We start from the raw sequence: 13,941 nt of genomic DNA, 5'->3' as shown, positions 1-13,941 counted from the left end.
AAACAGACATAACATATATTTTTTTTAATGATATATTTATGAGATGACATAATAAGACACTTAAAGATCAGCATGTAGAAGGGCAGGGTGGCGTGTTTTGTATTTGTGTTTTTCCTTGTGGGTACATTCATTAGAAGAAGCTGATATAGTATGGAATATAACAGTAGCTGATGGGAAGTACAGTCCTCTAACACTACAGCTTCACTGTGGAAACAAAAAAGGTAAATGCAGCGTTTGTGGCAACTAATAGACACATTTCTCTATGGAAGCATGGACCCTTAAACATGGAGAAAAAATGAATCTTCTTTTTCAGCACTATCGTTTTTTTTAAGTTTTACAACTGGATAGGTTGTGGAGTACATTCAAAAGTGGTGGAAATTCTCAGGCTGTTAATTTTCTGCTTCCATCCCTCTAAGTTATGTGAGTAGCTTACATTAAACCTGGTCTAAAAGTGCTTATGGTACTTGTATTAGACTTCAGATAGTTAAACTCAGTTAGCTCCCCGCAATTACGGACATCCACTAAAACCTTTCTCTTTTACAGTATCTCACAAAAATGAGTACACTCCTCACATTTTTGAAAATATTTTATTCTGTCTTTTCATGTGACAACACTGAATAAATCACACTTTGCTACAATGTAAAGTAGTGAGTGCACAGCTTGTATAACAGTGTAAATTTGCTGTCCTCTCAAAATAATTCAACACACAACCATTAATGTCTAAACCACTGGCAAAAAAGTGTGTACATCTCTAAGTGAAAATGTCCAGATTGGGCTCAAAGTGTCAATATTTGATATGACCACTATTATTTTCCAGCACTGCCTTAACCCTCTTGGGCACAGAGTTCACCAGAGCTTCACAGGTTGCCACTGGAGTCCTCTTCCACTCCTCCATGATGACATAATGGAGCTGGTGGATGTTAGAGACCTTGCACTCTTCCACCTTCTGTTTAAGGATGCCCCACAAATGCTCAATAGGGTTTAGGTCTGGAGACATGCTTGGCCAGTCCATTACCCTTAGCTTCTTTAGCAAGACAGTAGTCATCTTGGAGGTGTGTTTGGGGCCATTATACTGTTGGAATACCCTGTGACCCAGTCCTTGAAGAGAGGGGATCATGCTCTGCTTCAGTATGTCACAGTACATGTTGGCATTCATGCTTCCCTCAATGAACTGTAGCTCCTCAGTGCTGGCAGCACTCATGCAGCCCCAGACCATGACACTCCCACCACCATGCTTGACTCTACGCAAGACACACTTGCCTTTCTAGTCATCACCTGGTTGCTGCCACATGCGCTTGACACCATCTGAACCAAATAAGTTTATCCTGGTCTCATCAGACCACAGGACATGGTTCCAGTAATCCATGTCATTAGTCTCCTTGTCTTCAGCAAACTGCGGGCTTTCTTATGCATCATCTTTAGTAAAGGCTTCCTTCTGGGATGACAGCCATGCAGACCGACAGTGCAGTGTGCAGTGTATGGTCTGAGCACTGACAGGCTGACCCCCCCACCCCTTCAACCTTTGCAGCAATCCTGGCAGCACTCATATGTCTATTTCCCAAAGACAACCTCTGGTTATGATGATGAGCATGTGCACTCAACTTCTTTTGGTCGACCATGGCGAGGCCTGTTCTGAGTGGAACCTGTCCTGTTAACCGACTGTATGGTTTTGGCCACCATGTTGCAGCTCAGTTTCAGGGTCTTGGCAATCTTCTTATAGCCTAGGCCAGTGGTTCTCAACTCCTGTCCCCAGGACCCACTAACAGGCCAGATTTTAAGTATTACCTTGGGGAGATGCAGATTAGAATTCTGCAATCACTCAGCAGTAAATGATATCACCTGTGATGTATTTCAGTTATCTTGCAAACCTGGCCTGTTAGTGGGTCCTGAGGGCAGGAGTTGAGAACCAATTGGAATTTGGTATGATTATGTGTAGACAGGTCCGATTCAATGGAAGTCCCTCGAAACTCCTTTGAAAAGTCAGATGGAATTCAGCCCGTCGAAAAGTCCAGTCGCGTGTACACGGCATAACACACCTGCTTCCTATTCACACCTGAGACCTTGGCTGTGTGTTGTTATTTTAAGGGACAGCACATTTACACTGTTATACAAGCTGGACGCTCACTACTTTACATTGAAGCAAAGTGTAATTTCTTCAGTGTTGTCACATGAAAAGAAATAATAAAATATTTACAATAATGTGAGGGGTGTACTCTGTGAGATACTGTATGTACAGGAAATAGAAAGTAGGGTAGAATAAAATGTTACAAATATTGCATGGTCAATACATGGTTTACCATAACTTACAAAGCATAATGCATTCTACTTGACTAATAGATCTGATGAAATCAGATGCATGCTTTGCACAAGTAGTTACTGAGAACTTTGTGGATACATCCTGTGTAATTGAATAAGACTAAGGCTTAATGTACACTGCTGCTGGTAAACAGACATTTATTTCAGCTGCCCCTGAACTCTCCTCTATGTTATCCAATCAGTACATGTACACAGGGTCATTTAGACCCCTTTCACACTGGGGCACTTTGCAGGCGCTACAGTGCTAAAAATAGTGCCTGTAAAGCGCCCTGAAAGAGCCGGTCCTATGTCTCCAATGTGAAAGCCTGAGGGCTTTCACACTGGTGCGTTGCGCTGGCAGGACGCTAAAAAAAGTCCTGCTAGCAGCATCTTTGGAGCGGTGAAGGAGCAGTGTGTATACTGCTCCTCCACCTCTCCTGCCCATTGAAATCAATGGGCAGCGCGGCTATACCGCCGTCAAAGCGCTGCTACAGCAGCGCTTTGCGGGTGGTTTTAACGCTTTCTCAGCCACTAGCGGGGGTAAATGGGCCCCACTAGCGGCCGAACAGCGCCGCAAAATTGACGGTAAAGCGTTGCTATTTTTAGCGATGCACTGGCCACCCCAGTGTGCAAGGGGCCTTATAGTAATTTCTAGGCAATTGAGTTTAGAAGCATTATTTCATTGTTACACTCATATTGTGTATATCCAGTGATGAGAGGAAACAACTCCACCATTTGATAATTCAGTTTAAGATAGATACATAAATCCAGGGGAAAAAAGAAGAAACGCTTCTGGTCCACCGGTACACCTTGCTTCAGCAGATCTCTGACTGGTCACTTCAGTCCTCAATATAAGGTATGGCTCATAGGGGTAGATGTTTACATGCAAGGATGCAAGAGGATGCTATCCATAGTGTTATACCTTTTATTACAAAAAACTTTGCCCTCTAATACAAGTTGCACTTACTAAAAACAAATAAAATATCAGCATGTCACAGGTCAGCATCACTCTCACCACCGATTGGCATTCCAAACGAAATGTCCGTCATGATGAGTCCCAGGATAAGTCACGTGGACACGTGGGTAAGTCGCGTGACGCGTTTCGTAAATCCATCTTCAGAGGGCGTCTTGTATCCTTGCATGTAAATATCTACCCCCATGAGCCGTACCTTATATGGAGGACTGAAGTGTCCACTTAGAGATCTGCTGAAGCAAGGTGTACTGATTATACAGGCCTGGTTAAGAATCACTTCTGGTAAGGAGTTACACAAAGGGGTGTGCACAAGGTGGATCGTTGATGGTATAGCAGGGGCACAAGGGCACGTGCACTTCAATTACTGGTGGAACAGAAGCGTTTTTTCCCCTGGATTTATGTATCTATCTTAAAATGAATTATCGAATGGTGGAGTTGTTCCCTCTCATCACTGGATATACACTATATGAGTGTGGTGTTGGACAGTCCCAATAGAAGTTAGAACTCTTCTTCATTTTTTATTTTTCATTTTTCCTACATTCAGTAGGATATGAGAATTTCTGACTCTTGCACTGTATGAGACATCATATTGGGGGATAATCATGTTTTATTCATTTTAAGCGCTGTTAATGCTTGGTTTTAATTAGGCATATATATTGTTTATGTTTGTATTCATATAAAAGCGGCTGTAAGTGCAGTGAATTTTATTTCCAATTTGAGCGCTGGGTTCAGGATTACCTAGTATTTCTGATCTGATGATATCATATATTAGCTCTATATGAGCGTTTTTTTTTTTCAGCCAAAAGAACTGGCTTTTTTTAAGCCCAGCGCACATGGATCCTCAGAAGGATGGGCTACAGTGTTGGTATCAGCAGATTTGGGAATTGCTACAGGGGCAGTAGTGCTAAGAAGGGAAGAAAGTCTGATGCCGCGTACACACGATCGGAATTCTTGTCGGAAAAAGCCCTGATGGTTTTCCCGATGGAATTCGGCTCAAGCTGTCTTGCCTACACACAGTCACACCAAATTCCAATCATTTATAACGCGGTGACGTACAACACATATGACGCGACTAGAAAAAGGAAGTTCAATAACCAGTAGCCAATTGCTTCTGTCTCGTAGTTGAATCTGAGCATGCGTGATTTTTGGCCTGTCGGAATTGCATACACACGATCGGAATTACCGAAAGAACGTTTATCCGTCGGGAAAATTGAGAACATGCTATAAATTTTTGGCTGGTGGGAATTCGGACAGCTAAATTCCGATGGAGCATACACACGGTCGCACTTTCCGATGAAAAGCTCTCATCTGTCTTTTTCTGGCCGGAATTCCGATCGTGTGTACGTGGCATAAGTTCTCTCCCTTTAAGATCTACTATTCACTCCAACAATAGCCAAGCTGACAATGCAATGCTTGCAGAATAAATTGCAGGTGATTGCTTGCACGCAGTAACTGCTTTCAGAAATCAGCTGACACTATGACGGGGCAAGAATAATAAGGGAAAGTAGTAAGCTTTAATGCATAATAATAATAATTAGAGATAATAATCTTAGAGTCTCTCCCATGGTTCTTACACATCATTAGAAAGGTTTACTTAAGATGATCAGACATTTGGAGCTGATAAGCAACTAAAAGAATATGTTTTAATTTGGGGAAAATTATTTAGAAAAAAACAGGTATATAGTACTACTAAGGGAGAATGGCAAAATGCATTTTAATCACATGGCACAAACACGTTGTCATTACTTTAAACTTCAGGCTTACTAAATTTAGTTTTATAGCTCCAAGATTTAAAGTGAAGTAAAGTCCTGAAAGTTTCACACATTAGTTTATTCAGCCATAAATAACAAATACATTTGTTTCATCTATCCAATATAATGCGATTGTTTTTTGGGGTCAATCTCTACCTTTTCTAGGTGCAATACTTAGTTGCTAGAGCATGATTTGGTCATGAAGACCACTTACATTAATTTTGGTCCAACGTACCTTCTACACTCCTACAGACCCGATTACTTTTAGACCCCATGATGCAAACTAGGGAGATTGGTTTCCAAGTGAAGTAAGCTTCACCAGGGGTTTCTTTCATTTGCTTTAAATGTGTTAAATATCATAATTAAACACAAACAATGGTCTGTGTAAAATTCTATAAAATAAACAAAATTGGAGGCCAAGGTGGACATTATGACATGCATGAATGTCAACATTATAGGGGGATTTACTAAAACTGGTGCATATAGAATCTGTTCATAGTAACCAATCAGCTTCTAACAGGAGAAATTCCTTTCCTCTGACCTCGGCCATCAGGATTGGAAGTTAATGGATACCTTCCCAATTATAAAAAACAAAATGGTAGTATATTCACAAATGACTGTGTGTCACAAGCTCATGAAAAACAACCAAAGACTATGCAGCCTGATCAACTGCACACATTCCTTATCTCAGAAAATGTGGTCCAGATCCAACTGGCTTACACGTTACAGTTTGGCTCTGAGAAAGAGGGGAACCCCCTTGAAATGCATATGCCAATTGGATCTAGACAACATCTTCCCTATATAAGGAACATGTGCAGTGGATAGGGCTACATAGTCTTTAGTTGTTTTAAATTAGCTTGTGAAACACAGTTGTTTGTGAGTAAACGTCCATTTTGCTTTTTTATTAATACAGAGCTTATAGCGGTAATAATGCACTATGCACCCTCATTCTAGCTTTCCTAGTGTCATTGTTCTAAACCCTGGTTCACTGTTATAGTGAAGACTGCAGACATGCTGAATCTAAGCAATGCAACATTTACCTTGGCCATTGACCATTGACCTAGTAAAATTAAATGTACTGTATGTGTCTCAATAAACTGTACTTATCAATAACCATACTGCCATACATGCATGTGGCATTTATTTGTCTATACTATCTCTAATGCCTTGTATACACGGTCAAAAATTCCGACCACAAAATCCGTCTGATTTTTTCCGACGGATTTTGTCCGAAACTGGTGTTGCATACACACGGTCGGACAAAGTTGTCTGAAAATCGGATCGTTCGGAACATGGTGACGTTCATTGCATATTATGGGACTATGTAGAGGCTAGTAGCCAATAGCTTTGGTCTCGTAATTTGATCTGAGCACGCGTGGCACTTTGTCCGTCGGAATTCTCTACAAACGATCGGAAAAAGTCAGATCGGATTTTTTTGTCGGAAAATTTTAGATCCTGCTGTCAAATTTTTTCCTTCAGAATTTCCGACGGAAAAAGTCAGAGCCCACACACGATCGGATTTTCCGACAATATAATCCGATCGGACCTTTTCCATCTGAATTTCCGACCGTGTGTACAGGGCATTACAGTTAATGACTGATATTCTGTCTCTTCTTCTTTCTGACCCTGTTTATTGCCTATCTCCACAGGCGACAATTCCTGAAGTTCTATGACCTGTCATACACACCGAAGCAGATTCCCAGAGACAAAACATTGAGAATACTCTGGAATTCTTCAAAAAATTGTTACTCTGGAATTCATTCTGAACATTATCCAGCTCCAGGGAATATGGAATACATGATTTGCACCTTTACCAGACAGACTATGGGAACCCTTCTCCTGTGTATGATCCCAACATACACAGGAGCACTCTTTTTTTTTTTACCTCTGATGGTTTGAATGCACTATATTTGGTTACTTGCCAGGTGGAAACTTAATTGAAAGCCAGAACTGATAGCAATCACTATAAGGTCATAAGAAATCCTATAGGAGTTGATTTACTAAAACTGGAGTGTGCAACAATTTGTGCAGCTGTGCATGGTAGCCAATCAGCTTTTAACCTCAGCTTGTTCAAGCTTTGACAATAAAACCTGGAAGCTGATTGGAGCTGCATCAGATTTTGCACTTTCCAGTTTTAGTAAATCAACCCCAAGTAGACTATAATTTCTGACCTCTCCTTTTGAAAGTACTTGTTGCCTGGCTGTCAAGCTGATCCACTGAATGTAAAAATTGTCGCAGACCTAGAACAATTGTGCAGTTCAGGACTCCTGACTTTTGCCTGAATTATTAATAATTACTTGTTCAGAGTCATTGAGGTTCATGTACTAAAAGCAAATAAGCTGTTTCACTTTGCAAGCAAATTTTCCCTTAGCTTAGTTAATGAGCTGAAGCTCTCCTACCTTCCAACATCCATTCACATGCAAGCAAAAATACTGTTGGTTTTCTTTTATTATCCTTGCATGTGAATGGGTATTCTTTACAAAGTGAAATTTAACCATATTCACCAAGCTAAGGGAAAACTCTCTTGCAAAGCAAACAGCCTACTTATCTTTAGTAAATCAACCCAACTGACTCATAAAGTACTGGAGCCAGAAACAAGGCAATGGTATGTTTATAAGAAGATCAGAAATGGCAGGCTCTGTATTTCTCTCAGTACGGGTTTATTATGTGTACATGATGCTGACAGATGAATGAATTTCAACAGTGTTATCAGTGAAAGCAGTTATTCTGTTTTCCTGTAATGCACAGGTGTCAAATACAAGCCCCACAGGCCGAATCCGGCCCTCCAGGCCATTTCATGTGGCCCTTACACCTCTCCTGCAGCTGCAGGAGAGCTCCAGCCCTCCTCTGGTCCTCCTCCAGAACCCTACTTTTTGCTTTCAAGCAATGCATCCAGTTTCTGAACTGAGATGTTAGGTAGATTAGGGGACTCAACTTCTGATGGTGGGGTGGCTCTTGACATCTAATATAAGGGGAGGGGGTGCACTGGACATCTAATCTTACAGATACAACCGGCCCTTTTGAGGACAATCATGAGGCTGATGCGGCCCGCAATAAAATTGAATTTGACACCCCTGCTGTAATGCAAGAATCATTGAAAATAGGGAACCTCTAGTAAGTTACACAAAAGCTGTTGTTAAATAGGTTTCCTAAGTGTGGACATTAGGTCCTCCTTTAGGCCTCTGTCACATAGACAGCGGGCTCTATCACCCCTCTGAAAACCAATCCAGAGACTGTTCAGTCGGATTACAGGCATTCAGTAAACAATTATTCCACCACCTTAATGCCTTTTCTTTTTCAATTCAAAGGGGGTTTTTTACATTGATATACCTTCTCACAACTGTGTGCCAAGCATTTGGTGTGCGGTTCAACCATGGTCCTATTGACTTCAATTGGCAAGTTTTGCAGTGGTGCCACTTGCCAAACATTTAACACTGAGTTAAAATTGAAGCATCGCATCCATGGCAAAGTGAACAGACCCAAGAGCCTGTCATGTCACAGTCGGTGGTTGGTAACAATGTAGATCAATCACCTGATACCTCCTCCTTCCCCTGGCTGCACGTGTGAACTGAGTACATTCAAAAACAGCCTTCCCTGATTTAACACAAAGTAAAAGATCGTTTTCTTTATATTTCAAACATTTCATTTTTGGATCGTGCCTGCATTTGTTGTTGAAATATATATTTTCTAATTTCCACTGAAAAAGAAAACGATAACACAGGGAAAACTGTTGCCAACAGCAATCAATAAGGTTTTCCATTTTATGGAAAAGAAAAAACATGAATTCTATTTGGCTGTCATTGGCAACAACTTTACTTTGGTGCTTATATCTTTATCATTATTCCAGGTTTTTTTTATCTGTCTCATAGAAGCCTAAAGAGAATCTGTGCTTTGCTTGTGCAGGGCACAACAAAAGGTTCACTTACTTCCCCCCTTTCAAACAGAACATACTTTCCTTCTCTTCCCTTGCCCTACCCCTCTGTTTAGCAGCTGAAGGTGAAAACAGGAAGTCCTGCGTATGCTCCAATTCACAACTTGGAGCTTAAAGCGGGAGTAAACCCAGTTTCAAAAAACACTTACATTCCCGGCATGCCGGAAATGCTAACTTTCACATTGGTTGTGATCTCAACCAAACTTTCAAACCATCCAATGGCTGATCACATGTGCAGCATTATGGCAGTTGAAGAATCATTAGAGGCTAAGATGGCAGCTAACTTGACTGAAAATTATAGAAGGGTTTACTTTCACTTTAAACATGTATGAGGACTCTCTCTCAATCACCATATGATAGAGCTGGGCCAATCATCCAACTCCAGCACTCACATATTGAAGAAAGTGGAGAGATACACATTCTGCCCTATACCCTGGAAGTACAGGGTATTTCTATTTGCTTCCTGTATGGACAAAACAATTGTTTGCTTGCATTAACAATAAGATGCACTGTTAATAAATAAAATATGTTCTACGACATGTTAAAGTACATGTCCCATGAATGCAAATACACTGCCAATAACGATAATAAGGGTATCTCAAGTTTAGCATTTTTTTTAAAGATATTTTCAAAAGTGGCATTCCTACAGAAAAATGCCTATTGTATGTGCAATACTAAATAATGAAAACCTTCTATACCTTTTTATAGGGATTTACTGAGCTCTTATGTATGTGCAATAATGGCCAATTATCAGCACACATGTTTAATGTATATGTGTGAGTCAGTAGGAGTTCATGAGGGTTGACGTGTACACTGTGGCCTTTATTCAATACCAGAGTGTAAAGAGTAATGTTGTGCAGTACTCAGAGGCCGGTATTCTTTAAAGTGGACCTTGCACTTCAAAGCTATATTAAATAAAAAAATAAAAAGTTACTTGACATACACATTCTCGCTGGCTATCATAGCGCAGGGAAGTCACCATCCTGCTGACCAGATCTCTGGGAATGCTAAGCACAGTGCAGAATAACCTTCACACTGAGATATGGACTACTCAACATTCCCAGGGATCCAGCTGGAAAGATGATATCACCCTTGCCAGAAGCTGGGGGAAGGTAAGTATCTTATCTAAAAATTTTCCCCCACAAGTTTTTTTTTTCTAAATTTAATGCTGCATTTGCGGAAAGTGGAGGGGGAGACACACACTAAAACATATTGACTTTGCTATTTAGATGCAAGGTCTGCTTTAATCTGACTACACTAGCTATATGCTATTTTATTTTGATGCTGTGGAGTAGTATATTTTATTCCTCTTTGCCCCATGTTATTAAATGACACCCTTGAAGATTTATTAAAAAAGAAGGTGCCAAGAGCAGTGATTTGTATGTAACCTATCATAACCAATCAAATGTTAGCTTTTATCAATATAACATTTCTGCTTGGTTGGTATGTTACTGCACTTCATTATTCTATGAAATAAAGTGTGACACCATATCTGTTTTTGTAACTATAGTCAAATGAGTTTGCTTGTATTCGGTACAGTATGTTAAACACTAATGCACCAAATAACATAGACTCCTATAGGACATTTGAAGCCAGTCACAGACGCACTAATCACAAATACAGACCAAGATATTTATGTTCGAGCCATAACACGTTATACACAGCAGAAGGGTCTGGCAACACATCGTATATAAGTACTGCATGCCTAAGCTATGGGTAAAAGGGTTTACACTGTGTATTTATGATAAAGCTGCAAGGGTGTCTTGTAGATGGCTGATGCAAAACAGGACAATGAGAAGCCAATGCCAATTAAAACATTAACTTATGTTTGCTCGTCTTTTAAGCTTTGCACTGTTTGACACAGTACTTAGCTGTTCACAATATTACCATTATTTCAGAGATAATAAAATATTTAAGTCTAAACTTTGTCCTGATGTGTTTTGTATGCTTTCTCATTTGTTGGCAGATTGCTGCATAGTTAATCCCAAGCACTTCAGAAAACAGCTCCACATAATGAATTATATAAATAACAGTTCTATACTGTCTACATTAAAGTGGTTATAAACTCAATTTTTTTTTTACCTTAATGTATTCCATGCATTAAGCTAAAAAACAAACGGACATGTCTTTCTGGTGCTGTGTGTGTCTATTGAGACATACAGCCTCAGGATCACGAGCACCCAGCTTGCTAAGGAGGCACCAGGAGCAGAGAGAAGTGGGCAGTGCCGGAGAGGGACTGCCAAAGAGGAGGTAAGGGACTGCTCTGCACAATGTCATTGCACAGAGCAGGTAAGTATAACTTCTTTTAAAATTAAAATAATTAACTTTTAATATCATTTAAATACAGAAAATGTATGAATGAGCTAGACAAAAAAAATTCTTTGCAATCTAGAAGTCTTCCACTTTTAAACTCACATCTCTGTATAATTTTTCAGAAAGATAGAAAGGGGAGTGACACAAGTGTAAAGGTTCAAACATAGTTTAGTAATACTCTCTATATAGCAGTCAAAGTATTTTTGAGCTCTACAAGGCTAGACTTTGGAAGTATATCTATTGAGTACACAGATTTGTAGAGAAAAAAATCTGCTCCAGTCATGGGTTTGGCAACCAACACTGAGCCCCCAATTGCTCCAGTATGCCAGAGAGCAGCCTCCCATCAACCTATCAAACATCAGAGGATTTATCTAACAATGACACCATATCATATCACTGTATCCAGCACTGCCAAAACCCTTTTCTTTGGATGTTTAACCTAATTTTTAGCATAGAATACCGGGTTACATACATCACAGCAGTTTCATTTTTTCCTTGTCACCGGCAGTAATGTCAGCATTGAAGGTTGCGCTGCTTGGTTTGAATTTATGGCTGTCATATAACAGGTGGTTATGCTGATGTCAAGATACTCTATCCAAAATGTTGAATGAAATGTTATACTATGTGCACTTCACCAGGAAAAATAGAAAACAGCCCTGAATGATCATATTGTTCAAAAAAAAAAAAAAGTTTATAATGATATAAAGAAGTGTTCAGTAGAATGAAATTAAAAATTTAATAAAGGGGGCAGTAAATTATATTAAAATGAATTTATAGGTAAAGATTACCCATAAACAGGCGGGTTTTCAAATAATAAAGATAAATTAAAATCAAGGGGTAGAAAAAATAAAAAGGGGGTAGGGGGAGAGTGAGAAGAAGGGGGGGGTGGGGGGTAGGAAGATTGGAGTCTTGTAAATGTGTAAACATTAATAAAATAATGCGGAATCAAGATTAAGTGCATTATTATATTGCAACAATGGTGTCTATATCTAATTCAAGAAAGGTACGTTTTCCGTGAACTATGATTCCCATATGCTGTTTCACGTCAAGTTTGGTTCCCTCCAAGCTTTCTCAATAACCTGGAATGTTGCCAAAAATATGAAGGACAATAATTTCCTTTCCGATTTGGTAAAACCAGAAATCAGTCTATGAAAAAGAGCATCCCGTGGTTAATGGATCCATTTTTTTTTTTTTAAAGTGCATTTATCAAAATTATATGTGTACAGCCATGATGACTGAACAATGGGGCATTGCTACTATATATGAATTAGTGTACCACGAGAACTGCAGTCACCGAAGCACAAAGGGGAAACAAACAGTGTAAATTTAGCTAGAAGAGTGGAATAATATTTTGTAGGCATTTCCCTAGGCTAGGACATTGATGAAATAACGGGCTATTGTGGCCCAAATTCTCCATTCAGAGATATCCAAAGATTCTCCTAAATCAAGTTCCTAATTGAGAACATACTGAGGCTTATGCTACGTACACACGATCAGACTATCCGGCGGACTTGGTCCGGAGGACCAGAGTCCGCCGGACAATCCGCCCGTGTGTGGGCTCCGACAGGCTTTTTCTTTCCAAAAGTCCGGCGGACTTAGAAGTTTTGACTCAAAATTGTCCGCTGGACTCGGCAGTCGGCGGACAATCCGGCCGTATGTGCGCTAGTCCGCCAGACTTTTTAAATGAACGGAAAGTCTGTTCATTTTGAACGTGGCTCCAGGTAGACGGGACTAGCGAAGGAGGTCAATGTCACCGCCTTTGGCGGCGAGATTGACACCTCGCTAGCCCCGTCACCTGGTATGGACTTAAAGGGGAAGCCCTACACCGAAAAAACAGCATGGGGGTCCCCCCCAAAGCCCATATCAGACCCTTATCCGAGCATGCAGCCCAGCCGGTCAGGAAAGGGGGTGGGGACGAGCGAGCGCCCAAGCCGTACCAGGCCGCGTGCCCTCAACATGGGGAGGTGCTCTGGGGAAGGGGGGCCCTGCGACCCCCCCCTTCCCCAAAGCACCTTGTCCCGGCCTGGGACGGCTCAGGAGGGGGGGTGCTCACTCTTCCCCACCCCCTTTCCTGACCGGCCGGGCTGCGTGCTCGGATAAGGGGCTGATATTGACTTTGGGGGGGAACCATGCTGTTTTTTCAGCGTAGGGCTTCCCCTTTAAGTCCATACCAGGTGACAGGGACAGCGAGGTGTCAATCTCGCCACCGGAGGTGGCGACATTGACTTCCTTCGCTAGTCCCGTCTACCTGGAGCTGCTTTCAAAATGAACGGACTTTCCTCAGTGTGTGGGCAAGTCCGTTCATTTCAAAAGTCTGGCCATAGTCCCGGCGGTTTGTCCGCCGCACCTAGTCTGCCGGAAAAGTCCGGTGATGTGTGGGCAGGTCCATTTGTTTTGAAGTCCAGCGGACCTCTGCTTCAAAGTCCAGAGGTTTGTCCACCGGACTAAGTCCACCAGATAGTCCAATTGTGTGTATGCGGCATTAGAGATAGTTGCCTGGCAGACTTAAGTTGAATATAAATAAGAAATCAGGCCAGTGGAGTGTGGAGCATTTTGACATTTATTTTCAAAGGGGGTTAGGATGGTAGGGCAAGCCTGAATGTTGTTAAGAAGTTTGTGGATAAAGTCTGATGTAACAACAAAATGAGAAGAAGTTTCCAATGTTTCTGAAGGCATGA

The 13,941-nt window shown here is 41.0% G+C and overlaps 1 protein-coding gene across 2 annotated transcripts in view; it reads left to right on the top strand.

The window, feature by feature from the left end:
• The window catches only part of SCN2B (sodium voltage-gated channel beta subunit 2), a 51,962-nt gene extending 41,089 nt beyond the window's left edge, over positions 1 to 10,873 (top strand). For both annotated transcript variants that reach the window (XM_077456871.1, XM_077456872.1), the window contains exon 5: positions 6,669 to 10,873. In XM_077456871.1, the coding sequence (XP_077312997.1) occupies positions 6,669 to 6,692 (24 nt within the window). In that variant the 3' untranslated portion in view covers positions 6,693 to 10,873. The remainder of the gene's footprint in view (positions 1 to 6,668) is intronic.
• Positions 10,874 to 13,941: the final 3,068 nt, after the last annotated feature.

The sequence above is a fragment of the Lithobates pipiens genome, unplaced genomic scaffold (assembly GCF_037356315.1).
Source record: "Lithobates pipiens isolate NorthernLeopardFrog02 unplaced genomic scaffold, aLitPip1_a1.2 Scaffold_27, whole genome shotgun sequence".
Classification (NCBI taxonomy): Eukaryota; Metazoa; Chordata; class Amphibia; order Anura; family Ranidae; genus Lithobates; species Lithobates pipiens.
Note: the sequence above shows the minus strand (reverse complement) of the source record. Positions and strands in the feature narration are given on the sequence as shown.